General features: G+C 49.1%; 1 protein-coding gene across 6 annotated transcripts; it reads right to left on the minus strand.

Moving 5' to 3' along the window:
- Positions 1 to 795: 795 nt before the first annotated feature.
- LOC139807716 (transmembrane protein 45B-like) lies at positions 796 to 11,309 on the minus strand. 6 transcript variants are annotated; one of them, XM_071769038.1, is made up of 7 exons: positions 11,198 to 11,276; positions 7,413 to 7,465; positions 3,829 to 4,030; positions 3,083 to 3,298; positions 1,980 to 2,164; positions 1,440 to 1,582; positions 818 to 995 (listed from the first exon to the last, which is right to left on the minus strand). In XM_071769038.1, exons 1-7 carry the CDS (start codon positions 11,259 to 11,261, stop codon positions 878 to 880), a joined length of 981 nt encoding a protein of 326 aa, XP_071625139.1. In that variant the 5' UTR covers positions 11,262 to 11,276; the 3' UTR covers positions 818 to 877. The 6 variants fall into 6 exon arrangements, with proteins under 6 accessions (XP_071625143.1, XP_071625139.1, XP_071625138.1 ...); XM_071769037.1 differs by having other exon boundaries at positions 7,383 to 7,465; XM_071769039.1 differs by lacking the exon at positions 11,198 to 11,276 and adding an exon at positions 10,036 to 10,076 and having other exon boundaries at positions 819 to 995; positions 7,383 to 7,465.
- Positions 11,310 to 17,392: the final 6,083 nt, after the last annotated feature.

The following is a 17,392-nucleotide window of genomic DNA, read 5'->3' on the forward strand; positions in this document are numbered from 1 at the left end:
TTTTATAACCCCTGTACACACTCCTGGCAAATTTTCCTCCTACCCAGGAGCTGACATCCCCAGTCACCTTTTTTTTTTTTTTTTTTTTTTTTTTTTGCAAGAAATCAGATGGTGAAAACCAAAAGGTCTGTTCCATCTCACTTTCCAAGCTGGGGGGGCTGATTTCCAGCAGCAAACTGGGGTATTTTATGAATCCCTGCTGCTCAGCCACCTATCCTAGAGCCCTCCAGGCTTTACAGGCCTGAGGAATGGATTTGCCTAAGCTATTATTACACTCCCCATAATTTATCAGACTTAAAATTTCAGGATATCCACTCGGTGAGGATCATTCTTTATTTATTTATTTATTAATTTATTCGCTCGCTCAGCCCTTAAGCGTGGAGGAAAACCATAAAAAGATAAAAAAGAAACTTCAGTTCCAAGCTTCACTAATAAAAATCCATCTTGTGTACGACCAAGCTGTCCTGCTGCAAATTTGACATCACCTCACACTCAAAACTCTTTTTATTTTTCCTCCTGGGGATGGTGCCTTGGCCTGGAGGTGCAGGACCCGAAGGTTTGGCTTCAATCACAGCAGCTGGGCCGAGGATGCTGGCACCCATCACCATGGCAACACAGGTGGGAACAGCACGGGAACACCCAGGAGGAAGCACTCTCATCACAGTGAAATTCTGCCCTTTTTTTGGGGGGGCTAAAAAAATCACTGCAAAAATGTTCCCCTTCCAGAGATGGTGACACCAGGGGAGGGGGGGGGTCGGTGCTGCCCAGCTCTTTGCTCTTCCAAAATATAAATATTTTGTTCCATTTGTATTATTTTATATATATATATATATATATATATTGGGTTTTTTTCTTCTGGAAGACATCATAATGTATCTCACTCTTCATCAGACCCATTCAGGAAGGCAGTTTGGGAGCTGGGGTCCCCCTCCTGCCTCCGGACCCCCAGCCCGATGTAGGGCTCCCCGCTGCGCCTCTGGCACTGCTGGATGCAGCTGCAACACATCAGAACAACCCCCATTAGCAAAACCCCCAACCCGAGGCCACTCTGGGGGGTGGAATAATGAGCAGAGGGGAGAAAACCACTAAAAAGGTCCTAAAATATTGGAATTGGAGGGGTTTTATCCTGTATCAAAGCCACTTGCTTGCACAGAGTGGGCTATCCCTTTTGTATCCCTCCCTTCTGGAGGCTGCAGGTGGGATAATTCCCCCTTCTCAGCCCTCTGGAAAAGCCACACCAGGGTTCCAGGAGTAGCTTCAGGGTCTCCACATTTCCCTTCTCCACATTTTGCATTCTGTATGCTCAAAAAAATAACCTGCAGGCCCTAAAATTTGCAGCACTCAGGAGCTGTTTATCCGGCCATGCCTTTGTCCTCTAAAGGCCACCTGCATCCCCCTCCAGCCATCCCTCCCTGCCCCTGGCCGTGCCCCAGTCATACCAGTAAGCCAGAGTGTAGTTTATGGCCAGGATGGCCACAGCAGCTGCCCAGTGCCAGAAGAAACACATGGTGAGGAACATGATGTTGCTGTGGTCCTCATCCCATGTGCGGCCACCCCACGGCTGGAACAGCACGATCCCAATCTGGGTGGAACAAAAAATTTATTACCTTGAGGGGAAAAAAAACCCAATAATACAAGGTACTGAAGATCTCCAGCACCTCTCTGTCCATCTTGGTCACCACCATCATCCACGTGTGACAAAGGGACCTCAGCCCTGACCAGGACAATGGGGTTTTTGCTGCTCTCCTTCAACTCCAGCCCATGAAGGGTCACACCAAGGAAACCTTCTCCTGCCATCTCTCCTTTTGTTTGCAACAGTCAGAAACATTTGTCCCTCTGCACTGCAGACCCCAAGCCACTCGCTAAACCTCCTCATTTTGTATTTCACAAGCTCAGCTCAGTTTTAATCTCTTTTAAATCTTTTTTTTTTTTTTTTTTTTCCATCGTTCCCCTGCTCGGCAGGAGAAGGAAGAACTGACCTGCCAGAACCACGTTCCCTGCACGGTGGTGATGCCAGCTCTGAACATCTCCAGGATGATGTTGTCCCTGAGGAAAACCTCCAGCAGGATGCTGCAGGCCCCTGAGAAGATGGCAATGAGCAGCAGGGTGTGGATGTGCTGGTCCAGCATGGGCCGGTGAAGGATGTGGTAATAAAAGAGAAAACCTGCCAAAAGATGGACTGAGCTCAGAGCCACCTCAGCAATGCCACCCATGGCCACAGAGCCCACTGGATGGTTTTGTAGGTCCCTTCCAACCTAAACCCTTTGATGATTCTATTTTTGTCCCTTTTGGGAAAGGAGGCTCAGGGGAGACCTCATCACTCTCTACAACTCCCTGAAAGGAGGTTGGAGCCAGGGGGTGTCGGGCTCTATCAGTCAGACAAGAGGCCATGGGCTTCAGCTCTGCCAGATTTAGGTTGGAGATTAGGAAAAAATTCTTTGCAGAGAGGGTGCTCAGGCATTGGAATGGGCTGCCCAGGGAGGGGGTGGATTCTCCATCCCTGGAGGTTTTTAAGGAGAGCCTGGATGTGGCACTGAGTGCCATGGGCTGGGAACTAAGGGGGGAGTGGATCCAGGGTTGGATTTGGTGATCTCAGAGGTGCTTTTCAACCCAAAATGACTCTCTGTGTGTGGATCCTGTGTGATTGATCCTGTGTGACTTGCTGGGTGAGACCTCTCTGGACTCTGGAGGGCCAGCAGAGCCCAGAGCCCCTCAGGATGGGTTTTGGGGTCTCTGCAGATGATGACTGTTGCCTTTCCTCCCCAGTATGAAACAGCCCTGAAGGGGACAGTGTGGGCAGCACCAGCACATGTTAGATATCAGGGAGAAATTCTTTCCAGAGAGGGTGCTCAGACATTGGGATGGGCTGCCCAGGGAAGGGGTGGATTCTCCATCCCTGGAGGTCTTGAAGAAGAGCCTGGATGTGGCACTCAGTGCCATGGGCTGGGAACCACGGGGGGAGTGGATCAAGGGTTGGATTTGGTGATCTCAGAGGTGCTTTCCAACCCAAATGATGCTGTGATTCTCTGACCCCCCTCCCCAGCATCCCTCCCCAAATTAAGTGTTGCCACCTTGTACCAACCTTCCACAAACGCCGCCAGGGACAGCATGAGACGATCCAGCCCCCGTGGCACCACGTTGGGGGAGGTGTAGGTGAGGACATCCACCACCCCAGAGAGGCCATAGAAGAGGTACATGGTGGTGTGCTGCCAGTTCATCAGCTTCACCCAGTCCCGGCTCTCCCCGATGTAGAGGTACAAGTGGGGACCATCGGGGACAAACTGCTCTGCCAGCATCCCTGCAGGGACAGGCAAGAGCACCTCGTGTCCCTGGGTTTGTGTGCAGTGGTGGTTTGAGGTGGGGAGGTTCTGAAGCAAGAGCTGATGGGTTTGTGTTAGGGAGAAAGGGCTGGATATTAAAACGAAAAATGAACAGTTGCTCAGCTTTGAGATGGGGTCCAAAACTTGGCTTCTTCACATCAAACTCTAATGGAGATGAAGAGAAGGTGAACATTGGATGTGAAGATGAACAGCAGAGGTGAAGAGATGATCAAAAGATCATCAGGGATAAAGACAAGATGATCAGCACAACACAAAATGAACACCAGAAGTGAAGGTGAACGTCAGAAATTAAGATGAATGTCAGAGGTGAAGAGAAGCTCAAGAGATCACCAGAGATCAAGACAAGATGATCAGACACCAACACAAAATGAACACCAAGGATTCCTCCTTCCACATCTAGAGCAGTTTCTCTGGAGCCTGAGCTTCCCTAGAGCCCTCAGGACAGGCTGGGAAGCTCCCAGCCTCCCTAATAAAATGCAGACCTTACCTATCAGAGCAAAGATGATTTTGATGCTCCCTTCGATGGCATCCAGACGTTGGAAACAATAAATCCTGTGGGATTTCTTAGTTGCTCTCTGGCTGAGATACCTCAGGGGGTATTTCACAGACCACCAGAGGCCAAAGAGGAGGAAGAAGCTGCCTGGAAGTGCGTGACCCTTGAAGTTTGCCATCCTGGAAATGTCCCCTGACTATAAAGCAAAGAAAAGCAATGTCATTTCCAACTTAGACCAGTTATTGGAATGTCATGCTGGGCAAAAAAATGGGATTTACCTCTCAGGAAGGACAGGAAAAGGCTTGGCCAGGTGCATTGGAATAGGAAGCAGGACTGGGAACCTCTCCATGGGTGGGAACAATTGGGTCCTCTCTGAGCTCCTTGCCCCAGGAAATGCCCAGGAAAACTGGAGCCCAGACAAGTTTAGCAGAGACCTCATACAAGCTGCAACCTATGCCACATCCCAGCCCAAAGCTTCCATCCCTGGGATCCCTCCTGCTTTTCCTGCCCTTCCAAGTGTGGAAGCCAGAGCATCACTGCAGCCCAGGCAGGAGAGATCATTCAAAAGGAAAAAACAAAGGGTAAAAAATCAGTGGGTTTCAGGAGTTCTTTGCACATCAGAAGTGATGTGCTGTGTCCAAAAAATTTTTAATATTTGGAATTTTTTTTAACCCATACAGGGAAGAAAAAACCCCAACCCTGCACCTCGCATCTATTTCATAAAGCCAAGGTCTTTCATTTAAAAATGGAGCTGTCAAAATACCCCAAAAAGCTGCTGGAAACAAATCATTTTGGTTCTGGGCAGAGAAACCAAGTCACTCCCTGCATCACAGCCTCACCTCACCCTTTCTTCTCCCTCAGGATCATTATTGAGCCAGGATCTGCAGAGCCCAGAGATCCCACCTGAGATTCTCCTGCCCCTCGGTGGCCACTCTCCCTCTGGTGCTCAACAAGGCTCCCAAAACTCAAAAAAAAACGGGACTGGGAAAAAAATGCACAGAGTGACCACTAAAAACTATTGCTGGCCATAACCCTCACATGGAACCCTGCCCACAGCACCACAACCAGGCTACAGGTTTGTTTTTTACCCAAAACCTCCCCTGGTGCCCCCATGTGCAGGGTTAGGAGGGACCTGAGTACCCATTTCCCTGGAGAATTACAGGAATTGAAAGCCAGGAATTTCCTTTTTGCCATTTGCTGCTTTCCTGAATTGGGTGGACAAATGATGATCCCTTTGATGTGGGCTCCAGCAGATGTCCAGGGGTGTCCTTGTGTCAGGGGGGTCAATTAGGAGGTTGTGGGGTTTTTTTGTTTTTTTTTAATTCATAGCAAAGGCTGTGCCCACAATTTCCTCCTTCATTTAGCTTCTCTCCCACCTCATTCCAGGCAGAATCCATCTCTCAGGGCATGGATTCCACCATCCCCATAGCACAGGGCTGCATGGACCTGACCCCCCACCTCATCCCATGACCTTGTTGTCCTCAAACCACCTTTGCCAGGTGTTTTTTTGGGTTATGCAGACATTAAAAAATAGAAATTAAAATGAAAAATGCTCTTCTTTTTCTGCTGTTCCTTCTGCATAAAGGATAATCGGGGCATGAGGTTGAGCACCAGCCATGGAGAGGGGAGGAGGGGGAGGAGAGGAATTGCTTTGCCTTCCTGAAACTGTCAGATCCTTGTGGTTGGAAAGGACCTTCAAGACCATCAACTCCTACACCACCTTAACCACTAAATCATCTCACAGCTACCCATTTTTTAATCCCCCCAGGGATGGTGACTCCACCACCTCCTTGGGCAACCTGTTCCAATGCTTCACCACTCTTTCAGTGAAGAAATTTTTCCTCATCTCCAACCTGACCCTCCCCTGGTGCAGCTCCATCCCATTACCTCTTGTCTTATCACTGGTGAAATACCTGATTTATTTCAGGTCACTTTGTCCCCAGGGACACTTTGTTTCACCCCATTGAGCCCCTGGAGCCTGGCTGTGTGCAGATACCATCTCCTTGAGGCAGCAGGAAAAAAAATCAGTGGGGTGAGATGAAACAACTTGATCTGAACTGATTTAACTAACCTGAGGCCTCCAGGGAAGCAAACATTGCCTCCTCCTGCTGACATCACCCCATGCTGGAGCAAATGGGGCTGGCATCCTTCAGTCACCAAAAAAAACCCCAAAAAACTCCAAGAGCTGGCACAGAGGGGTCCCTGCACGCTGATTTAGGAAAGGATTGAAAAAGTGCCCAGGGAAATGTTAATTTCTGCTGTCTCAGGCAGCAGCTTTGCAGGCAGCTGTCAGCACTGCAGGGCCAGGGCTTAAAAGGGGAAATTTATTGCTGGTGAGCAAATTGGGTGATTAAACACGAAATCAAAGCCAGGAGGTGCTGACCAGCACAGCCCAGTGGGTTCATACAATAGGATCTGGGAAAGGGACAACCAGGGAGCATCCACCTGGAGCCCTGAGATTGGGGAGCAGCAAAACCCAGGCTGGGGAAATGCCTGAAAACTCCCTGGTTTTGGGGTGAGCAGAGAATCCCACCTCATACATTCCATAATTTCAGGATAATGTCTGAAAACAGAGTCAAACCTACTCCCAAATGCCACAAGAAGAACCCCTGCAGCTCTCTCATTCCACATTCATGCTCTAATCACAACACATATATATATAAATATATAAAACCATGACCCAGCTCCAGCAGTTCCATTTTAAAGGCAGATATTTCACTTGAAAGGCAGATATTTTTATATTTATATATAAATATTTATATACATGTATAGATAGATAGATAGATTTATATTTAACAGAACCTGATGGGCTCCTATGGGATGGATGCAATAAAAATGGGATAACCTCAAGGCCACACTGACCAAGCAAAGCAAGGAAGCTTCAAAGTCACTGAAATGGGGCTCACACCACCTGGCTGGGAGATGGGGTGAGCTAAGAGGGGGATGGGGACACTTTTGGGGTTGCTGCTGTCCATCCCCTCCCCATGGCAGGAAGCAGGGTGGCCGACCTAGGACCTGAGACCAGAGATTTCTGCTGCTTCCCTTCCTCCTCTGAAAACATGCAAAGGGGCAGAAGAGGGTAAAAAACCAAAAAAACAAATAAAATCAATTCTGTTTGCAACCCAGGTTTCTCACTGCAGCTCCAACCTCACTGGGGATGAAGAAGAGCTGAAGGTTGGGGTTGGTACCCCCCACTATTCAGGGCATTCCCTGCAAACCCAGTGTCCTCCTTGTCATCCAACCTCTGCCTTCATTAAGGTCCCTGCTGCCTTGCAATTAGTGCCCTTTGCCCTCTGGTTATTACAATCCCCTGCACTGGGCTGGCTTAATCATTTACTGGTTCCACTGCCCTTACCACCTCCCAGAGGAGCCAGGTCCCTCTTGGTTATACCTAAAGCACCCAAACAGAGCAGCAGGGAGGATGGTGAGGACCTCAGCTGGGCTTTTACCCTCCTCAGATAAACCCTGTAATTAATTTAGCCCTCCAATCTCTGCACATCAGGCAGCTCAGACACACCAGAGCTCTTTTTTTTTTTTTTTTTGCTCACCCTGGGACCTGCTGCCTGGTTCTCACTCACAGGATCTGCAGGTGACAGGGATGGTCCCCAGGGAAGAGCAAAAATGTCTTGCCCTGCAAAAATTAAAAAAAAAAAAAGAGAAAAAAAAAAGAGAAAAAAAAAGAAAGAAAAAGGAAAAAGGAAAGAGAGAAGAGAGAAGAGAGAAGAGAGAAGAGAGGAGAGAGGAGAGAGGAGAGAGGAGAGAGGAGAGAGGAGAGAGGAGAGAGGAGAGAGGAGAGAGGAGAGAGGAGAGAGGAGAGAGGAGAGAGGAGAGAGGAGAGAGGAGAGAGGAGAGAGGAGAGAGGAGAGAGGAGAGAGGAGAGAGAAGAAGAAAGAAGAAAGAAGAAAGAAGAAAGAAGAAAGAAGAAAGAAGAAAGAAGAAAGAAGAAAGAAGAAAGAAGAAAGAAGAAAGAAGAAAGAAGAAAGAAGAAAGAAGAAAGAAGAAAGAAGAAAGAAGAAAGAAGAAAGAAGAAGAGATTGAGCTGATGAATGCCCCTGAGGTGCATATCTGGAAATAATGAGGCCATTTCCAACCCTCTCAAGGGGCTCCTCACGCTGACTCTCACATCCAACCCAGCCCCACATCCTCCTCCCTCAGCCCCTTTCCTCTGGGGGGCACCTCTGATCACACCAGCACCCCACATCCCCTACCAGGGAGAGAAGAGCTACCAAAAATGGCACAAAGATGACAGAGCCACCACCTACAAATCCAAGCTCACCTCTTGCCTGCTGCCTCTCTCCATCCCCAGCCCTGCCTGGCTGCAGAGGCTCTTCCAGCCCCAGCATCACTTCCATTAACTCCTCTGGGGATTTGGGTCCCTGCCACATTAATGCCAGCCTAAAAAAACCCCACTCTGAACCATTCCATCACATTACCACCCATTTTTTCTCCTCTCTCTGCCTCCATCTGTTCTAGGGAGCGTGAAAAGGTGACAGGGAGCAATCAAGTTATTTGTTGCTAACCCAAGCAAGCCCAGCTGCCTCTCCAGCCAGGAAATCAACTTTTCTCTGCCTCAAAAGGCTCCTCCAGGGTTTTAGTCTTTGGTTAAAAACTCTCATCACCATCGGAGCCTCTTAGGCTCAATTGCTGGGGAAAAGCTGCAGGAACCATCAGGAGCTCTATGGAGCTGATCCCGAAACAGCACCAACCCCAGTGGGAAAATTCCATGGGGAAGTTCAAGCTGGGATGAAAGCTTCAAATTTGGGAGGACCCCAGGGCTGTTTAATAAACTCAACAGGCCCCCTCCTCCCCTGGAAAGAGACATCAGGGGAGAGGGAGACCAAAAAGCTTTCTCACACCGCCTCTTTTTGCCTCCTGGTTTCTGAATCTCTGCTTTGGACTCCCCATCCCTACCCCTGGGCCAAGAAGCAGCTCCCAGTTCCAGCCCAGCAAAACCAGCAGAGATATCAAACAAACCAGTCTGAGCCATCTTCATCCTTTTGCTTTACAACCTGCCTTGGTTTATTTGAGGTTTTAAGGCAACAAGGTCTGACTTTTCCAAATGATCTGGTTTGGGAAGCCTGCTTTGCTACCTTAAAAAAAAACATCTTTTTTTTTTTTTTCAGCCTTTGTGCACTTTAAGAGATTAAAGTGCTTTCTGAGAAAGGTGGTGCCATGAAGCCAGCTCCCCACCCAGGACCATGCTGGTGGAACAGCCCTGACCCCACCATCCCCTACAACCTCAGGAGCAGTGACACAAAACTGACTTCAAACCAGCATTACCACCACCATTAAAAATCTTGCAAAAAAATCAGGATTTTCCGAAGAAGAGATGATTGCTTGGCCTAAAATCACCCCAAAACAGGCTAAATGCTGCCTTTGACATCCATCAGGGAAAACTGGCCAAGCTGAGTGACTGAAGAAATAATTTCCAGGGCCATATATCCCAGAAATATCCAATTATTTAACACACACCCCTAAGCCTGGTGAGTGCCACAGCCACCCCTGTGTTTATTTTATGACTTCCCCACACAAATCCGTGCCTGGGCAGCCAGCAAAGCCAGAGATTATTCATTTTTTAGTGACAAAGTGGTAGGAAGAAAGGAAAAAAAACCCCAGCAGTAAGGGAGGCACCGACCCTCCAGCAGAGTCCCCTGAGCAATTTTCCTCCAAATCCTTCCTTTTTTGGCCCACAAAAAGTGACTTTTTTGGCAATTCTGCAAGGAGAGGAGGGTGGGAAGAGCCTTTGTGGTTTGGTGATTTTGGGTTGGCTGCTGGGCAGAGGTTTTCCTGTGTTCAGTTCTGTGGGGAGTGGAGCAGGGAGGTGGCAAGGAGGGGTTGGGGGACACTCCCAGGGCTGCCCCACTCTCCCCTCTGGTGGCTTTTCAGGCCCTGGATATCATGTTTCTTGTTTTTCCAACTTCCTCCTTGGAAAACATCCCTGTCCCATCGTGTCCCACCCAGCTGGGGACAACTCTGTCCCCCAGCCCAGCCTGGCAGGGTGCTGGATTTCAGGGTGTCCCCATCCCCCCTACAGGTTAGGAAGTTGTGTGCATGGGGTTTTTCCCCTCCCAACTTCACTGGGGGCACCTCCCACCTTTTGGGGTGACATTCCCCCCCTCTGAGGTGACATTCTCACCCTTTGGGGTGACATTTCCCCCATGCCCCTAATACAAACCCCCCAAACACTGCCCCCCACCTTACCTGTCCAGGTGAGCCTCCTGCCAGACCTGCACCCAGGTGAGCTCCTCCCCTGCCTGCTCCCTGCCCACAGCACCTGCCTCCTCCCTGCCAACCCCAGGCACTCCCTCAAACCTTTGCCAAAAGGAAAAGAAAACCCTGGACACATATTTAAAAAAAAAAAAAAAAACAACAAAACAAACCCAACAAAAAAAACCAGCCCAAAAACCAAACCCATCTGTGGGCACGCCAGGTGCTTTTCATTCACAGTTTTCTCCCCCAGAACTCACCTGTGATTCCCTGCCTTGACAAACTGGCTGTCTCAAGGCTTCCCCCCCCCAAGAAAAAAAAACAAAAATCTTTATTTTCTTACTTTTCATTGCAATAGTTAAATTTCTTTCTATCAGGCTCCCCCATCACCCACCCTGGGGGGGAATCAGGCTCCTTGGATGGGACTCCCTCACCTTGGATGGGGACAGGGGGGCTACCTGGGGCATCATCCCCCCAACCCAAGGTCCCTGCACCCCTCAGCACAACCCTGGCCCCAAACCACTCCAAAAGTCACTTTAATTTCTTTGCTGCACTTGATTTTCCCTGCTCCCCAGGTCAGGGATGGATGCTCCTCTGGGGCTCCCCTGCTTTTCACCCCTATTTCATCTCAGGAGGCAATTTTTCTGACCACTCCTCCTAGGAAATGGAGTTTCTTCTTAATAATCCTTCCCACTTTCCTCTCCAGCCCTGCAAGTGCTTTACAAATGTTAAATAATTAACCCCCAGAGTGCCCTTGGGAGAGAAGGGAGCATTATTAGGGCTATTTGTAAAAAAAAGCACTGACAAAGCCCTGGGTTTAGCTCATTGTTATGGAGCAGCACAGGTACTTTTATCACCAAGAGCAAATACACCTGCCCCAGGGAATTTGGAGTACAACAAGCCAAATTTTCATGTTTTCAGTATAGTCCCAATGTTTCTTGAATGAATCCACAGTGAGAAGTGCTCTCTGGCAATCCCCTGTCTGTTGTTGTTGTTATTATCGATATTTCTGATAATCCTGATATTAAAATTATTTATATCTTTATTGGTATTGTTCTTATTTTGATTTTTTATAATCCAAGCTATTCCCTTGCCTTGGCCAACAAATCTGTTTAAACAGGTGACTTCTCCTAAAAATAATAATCCATAAATTCACCTTTTCTCACCACTGGGAGAAGCAGGAGATGCTGGGAGGGAGGGAGGGAGCATCCTGCAGGCATCCTCTTGCTGGTGATTTTATCATGCCTGTTTTTTCAGCTGAGGCTCTTCCCATTTTCCAGCTGCAAAAGCCAAGCTGCAGGCATTTCTTTTCTCCAGTTTCATGGATGCCCCAAGAGCCTGCTGCCTTTTTGATGCATGTCCTGCAAGCCCTGAGATAAATGAGAATAAATCAGGGTGCTCTGAGCACATGGGTGGCTTTACCCCCCAGCCAAACAAACAAACAAACCCAGCACCTGAAACTGAGATAGAGAAATAGCCTGGAGGTAAAAAATTAAGTGGTGAGGTGGAGGACCTGGAAACATGAAGAATTATTTAACTGGGGAGATGCTGCCTGCACTGAAAAAACCTTCAGTGAAACCTGACTCAGAAATGGAACCTTGTCCCCACCAAAGCCTTTGCACCCTCAAATATTTGTAGAATGAAACCATGGTGTGGGTGTGGATGGATCTTACTACAAGGAAACAAATCACCTCTGTGTGTGTAGTTGTTGGAGCAAAAACCAGCCCTGAGCTGGGGGTACAACAGGACCCAACCTCAGCAAAACTTGGCAGTGACCCAGAGCCCAGCAAGACACAATAAAATAAAATATAGAAAAGAGGAAAGTAAAAGGTAAAGTGAAAATTAAAGTGAAAATTAAAGTGAAACAAAGTGAGAGAAAGCAAAACAAAGGGAAGTAAAAAAAAAAAAAAATGTAAAAAGCCAGCTCTAAATCTTAACTGCAGGAAAGCAGGAGGCTGCTGCTCTGGGAAGCATCTCCAGGTGCCCTCTGGAGAGATGCTGTGCTCTTTGGTACCTGGAGGCTCCAAGTATGAAGCATTAGATCCAGGCTGGAGGAAGAGGAGGGATTGCTGAGTAAATTGGTCTAAATATTGGAGTAAAAATTGGAGTAAATAGCTCTGAGCTGATTGCACCTCCTCCAGGTGCCACCTCAGCCTCCCTTGCACCCAGGAACAGTTCAGAGCATCCTCCCCGCTTGGGATTTTTTTGGCCATTGAGACCAATTTTTTGGCCCCCTCATCTGCCCCCCGGATTTATGGTGATGCTGAAGCACCCCAAAATAGGAAGGGAAAAAAACCAAACCCATGGCTGCCTCCCAACTACCATCAGCTCAACTTAACTCCTCTTCATCAGTAGCTTGAGCTCTTTTAGTGAAAAGAGCCTCGCGGAGGCAGAAACTGGGAATTAGCAAAAGGAGAGGGTGGGGGATTGTTTGGACCCTGGTGGAAAGGTGACGTGACTCATGTGACAACCCTGTTCCCTGGCAGAGATGTGGAGGAAGGAGCTTGCCAGATGGCAAAAAAGGAGAAGATGATTCAAGCTGGCACATCTGCAAAGAGCAAACAGCATCCCTGCACGGCCAGACCGCAAAGAAATCACTTTGGCAAAGAAAGATGAAACAAGGGGGAAAAAAAAAAACCCACAAAAAATTTCTCTCCCAGCTCTCTGTGAATTGAGCCGAGCCCCCAGCTGGGTAAAAAGAAGTGAAAATTAAATAAAAGCAAGAAGAGCTGAGCCCCGAGGTGATGCCAGCCCTGCAGGCAGAGGAAGGGCACAGCAAAACAAATTAAGAAGAAAAAAATATTCCCCGAGCTTTGATTTTTGGGTGGTGTTGGGTTGGGTTTTTTCCCCCCCTTCCCGCTGCAGCAGTGAGTGGAGCAAGGGCACATCGTGGTGGCAGAGGGAGGAATGTCACCTGCCAGCCTGGTGTCACCTACCAAACCGAGGGGCTTTTCTCTGGGCATCCATCCGTGACACGGCTGTGGTTCTGGTGGGGACACAGGGGATGGGCAGGATCAGCTGCAGTGAGTTGTTTCATCTGCAAAGAGGGGAAATTAAATCCCCTTGGCCCATTCCCACCAAATATTTTGCTTTTTAAATGCCATTTGGGACGTGCTGGTGGGGATATTGATATTTCCTTTTTTTCCCCTTCCCCATCTTTTTCCCCTTCCCCATCTTTAGCCCCACTCATGATTTTTTGCCTCAGCCCAGCACCCCCTGAGCCACTGGTCCTAAATTTCTGCTCATTTTGCAGCACCCAGATCACTCCTAAATGTTGCCCTTCATCCAAACCTAAACCTCTGGCTGGGGGGAGGAAGGGAGAAGTAAAATCAAACCCTGCTATTTACTGATCTTTAGCAATAGAAACAGAGCCCTGCTGGGCTACCAACCAACAGCTCCCTGGGATGTGCAGAACTGGAATGTTTGAACCTGCCCTGGAAACCCCTTCCTGGGTAAGAAGAGGTTTTGGGAAGGATGGGGAAAGTGGGTGCTGGGATTTTGGGGAGCCCCCGGGAGTTTTCAGGATTTGGGGTGTCAGAGGAAGAGACCATGTGGATGGGGATCCTTGTGGATGCAGGAACAAGGGATGAGGGATGAGGGGTGTTGCTGCTGGCGTGGGGAGAGGTGTCTGGGATGTGCAGGAGTGAACCCCAGGAACTGGGGAACACTAGGTGGTGCTGGGAGCTCATGGAAAGGCTCCCAGGCTGCCGAAAACCAGCTCCAATCTGGTCCCTTCCCTTCCTTTTCCATGGAATAATTTGGGTTGGAAGGGACCTCTCAAAGTCATCGACTCCAAAGCTTTATCCAATTCCCTTTTACCTGTGGGGAAACTGAGGCACGGGGCCAAACCTTAACCCAGGGCAGCTTCCATCCCAACTCACCAGTGTTTTTCCACCTGGGAGGAAGTGTTGCTTTTGGGTGAACCCTAAAACAAACACCCAGGGGCTCAAACCATCCTGGAAAAAAAAAAAACAACCAACCCTCACAAGGTGGGTGCTTGGGTGCAACCCACCCCCCCCACCCCCCAACACCCACCTCCTGGGTGCAACCAACACCCACCCCCAAACCTCCTGGGTGCTGCAGCTTTGGTCTGCCCAGAGTTTTCCAGCAAACGAGGGGGCTGCTAATTACTAATTAGGGGTGAAACCCACCCAGGGATGGGTCCTCTCCCCCCCCTGCCAAACCACCCCAGGGCTCCGGTTACGTGGCGGGTCCTTAAGCAGCATCTTAAAATAATTGTGCAGTTGTCAGGGGGTTGGGGGGGGGACTATTTTCAAACACCCAGCTGAGCCCAAAAGGGCCCTGGGGATTGTGGAAGGGCTCAGCTGTCCCTGCCGGGGCTTCAAAGTCCCAAATGCCTCAGCCATGAGGGTTTGGATTTGGGACTTTCAAGAGAGATTGGTGGGGGGTCAGGAGATGGCAGGGAGGGTAAGGTTAGGAAAGGGGTTGAGATATTGGGTCAGAAATAGAGAAATAGAGAAAATAGATAAACATAATGTAGAAATATGTAAATAGAGAAAATATAACAGAGGATAGAAATATATAAAATAGAGAAAACCTGGTGCAGAGGGAGGTTGTGGTGCCTCTGCCCAGGTGCTGGAAGTTCTGGAGAATAAAACTTCTGAAGAATGATTGAAGGAGCTGGGACTGCTCAGTTTGAGGAAGAGGAGGCTGAGGGGAGACCTCATCGTGCTCTAAAACTCCCTGGAAAGACCTTGCAGAGAGGTTGGTGCTGGTCTCTTCTCAGAGGTAATCAGCAATAGCAGAAGAGGAATGGTTTCAAGGGAAGTTTTAACTGGACATTAGGAAAAAAATGTTCCTAAAAAGAGCACTAAAAGAGTGGTCAGACCCTGAAACAGGCTGCCCAAGGAGGTGGTGGAGTCACCATCCCTGGGTGTGTTTAAGGGTCATTTAAATGTGAATCTGGGGGACAGGGTGTAGGGGAGAACTTTGTAGAGTAGGGATGATGGGATGGTTGGACTCAGTGATCCCAAGGGTCTTTTCCAACCTGAAAAGTTCTCTGATTCTGGGCCAGGAGGTCCCAAGACACAACCCCAAAGGGACCTGGATCTCACTGTAGCTTTTCCCCTTGTCCAGCACCATTTCTGACAGCCACACAGAGCTGGCATCTCCTCTCAGCAGGGCCAAACCTGGAGTCTGCAGGGGAAGAGGAACACAGCTCATAATCCCATGGGACTACCAAGCTTTGAGCACACCTTGGTCATCAAGGAAGGGCTTCCCTGTAGCTCCAGGCCAAAAGACAACACTTCATGTAAGAGCTGGTGATTCAAATGATATCAGTGAGCCAAAACCCAACCTGTCATCCCCTTTGGTCAGCTTGAAGTTTGGTTGCCAGGAGAAGACAAGGATGCTACCTTCACCTTGGCCTCTCTTAAGGACATGGTTTAGTGGTGGCTGACCCAGTGCTGGGTTAAGGGGTGGCCCTGATGATCTTTAAGGTCTTTTCCAATCCAAAGGACCTGATGATTTTGGGTTGTCCTCCCTCCTGGTGGTCACCTATAACCATGAGCCTGCAGAGGAGGAGACAGATGCTCAGCTGGGGCAACTTCAAGTCAAGGGTGCATCCCCATGTCCCACACCACAGACACATCCAGATAACTGCAATGTGTTCTCCTGCCCTGCTGGTGAAATGGGAGGAGGTTTGGGAAACCCAAACCTGCAGCCAGGACCTCCTTTAGGAATGGCAAAGCCACCTCAGACCTCTGACCAGGTGAACCCAGAGTGATTCCCAGCTCTCTTCCAGCAGCTGCCACCAGGCACTGATTAGATGGGTCTGAGCTCCAGCAAAAGCTGAGCCTGTGGGACAGAGAGGTGGGTGTGTGGCTGTGTTTTGGGGGGGGAGAAATAAATAAAAACCCTATTGTGTCCATTACTGGTCCATTTGTACTGGTTTGTCGGGGCTGTGGCTTTCATGCCAGGTCCCAAGGGGCCCCGTGTGGCCACAGGGGTGGCAGCTGCAGCTGATGGCTCCTGTTAGACCATTTTGGCAACATTTGTCACAACAGCTTCTGCTGAGCTCCCTTTCATTTGTAATTATTTTTCTCTGACACCGGAGCCACCCTCCCAGCCTGGCCTTGCAGATCCACCCAGAGCATCCTTTGGGATAAAGAAGGTGGGAGGAGAGAGGGTCTGGCAGGGAGGAGGGTGGGCTTCAAATGGGCTGGGGCTCCTCCAAGGGTGATGGAAGTGCCTTTGAGGCAGCCCGACCCACTTGGGCCAAGAATAATTGAACAAATAGTTTATCTGGTGACCCAACAGCTGGAGGGAACAGGCCATTTCCAGAGGATTAGGGGAGAGCTGTGAAAGGGAGCTCCCATGGGAAGCCTCAACCCCTCCTCTTGAATTCAGCCAGCCCAGAACACGTGTTGGAGCCTTTGGCTTATTTTTAAGCAACTTGTTCTCTCCTCCCCACCTTTATTTCCACCACCCCACCCTCCCCAGAGCAATTCCAACAAAGGGCAAAGTTGTGTTTGTTGAAGCCTAATTGGTCCACGGGAGGGAGAGGAATTATTTTGTGATAGTCACATTCTAAATAGCCTTTTCTGGGTTTATTTTGCTTTATTTTCATCTAATTGTGTCAGTATTATTGTAACTTTCCCCCCCCCCCCCCCCAGTGTTTCCATTTTTGGGAGCAGCCACCAGCAAGGCAGGGAAGGAAGAGGGGGGACCCAAAAACCATTCCTTCTGCCTGCAGACCACCTCAAAACCATTCCATCCCTCTGCAGACCACCTCAAGGCCATTCCATCCATCTGCAGACCACCTCAAAACCATCTCAATCTGCCTGCAGAAGAGCCAAACCCAGTGACCATCAGCAGTGCTGAGCTCAGCCTGGCCAGAGAGGTGTCTGTACGAGCAAGGATGAGCTGATGCCTTGACCTCCATCACTCTCCCTTCACTGCAGAGCTCAGACAACCACTTTTGATTAAGGATCTCATTTTCAAGCAGCCACATGAGATAAAAAACCCTTTTCCCAGCCAGACTCTGCTCACCCACACGGATAGGCACAGGGGAACCTACAGACCCAGGACTGTCTGCATGGATTTACCCCAAGCCCAAATCTGAAGTTCTCCTCATTTTTCCTCAGCATGAAATGGTCCCTTAGCCCAAACCACTCTGTTTTTAAAGCTGAAGATCTGATGGTGTCACCACAGGTTTCTCCTAGCCCTGGTCAACAGAGGACAAAGGTGGTGGAAAGCTCTAAGCTCTGTGGCACCCTCCTCCTCTCCACACCAGCTCCAGATCTGTCCTCAGACTTCATTTGGATCAAGAGAGAGACAGAGTTCATGATCTAATCACTATTTTTAGTACACGAGTCCTCTGTTGAGTATG

The sequence above is a fragment of the Heliangelus exortis genome, chromosome 26 (genome assembly GCF_036169615.1).
Source record: "Heliangelus exortis chromosome 26, bHelExo1.hap1, whole genome shotgun sequence".
NCBI lineage: Eukaryota > Metazoa > Chordata > Aves > Apodiformes > Trochilidae > Heliangelus > Heliangelus exortis.

Excerpts from the sequence above, each read along its gene's own strand:
- LOC139807716 (XM_071769037.1), bottom strand. The coding sequence starts at position 11,261 with ATGCCTGCAGGATGCTCCCTCCCTCCCTCCCAGCATCTCCTGCTTCTC. Across the intron at positions 7,466-11,197 it reads TCTCCCAGTGGTGAGAAAAG|GGCAAGACATTTTTGCTCTT; the intron begins GTGAATTTATGG and ends TAATTTTTGCAG. Across the intron at positions 996-1,439 it reads AACTACACTCTGGCTTACTG|CTGCATCCAGCAGTGCCAGA; the intron begins GTATGACTGGGG and ends GATGTGTTGCAG.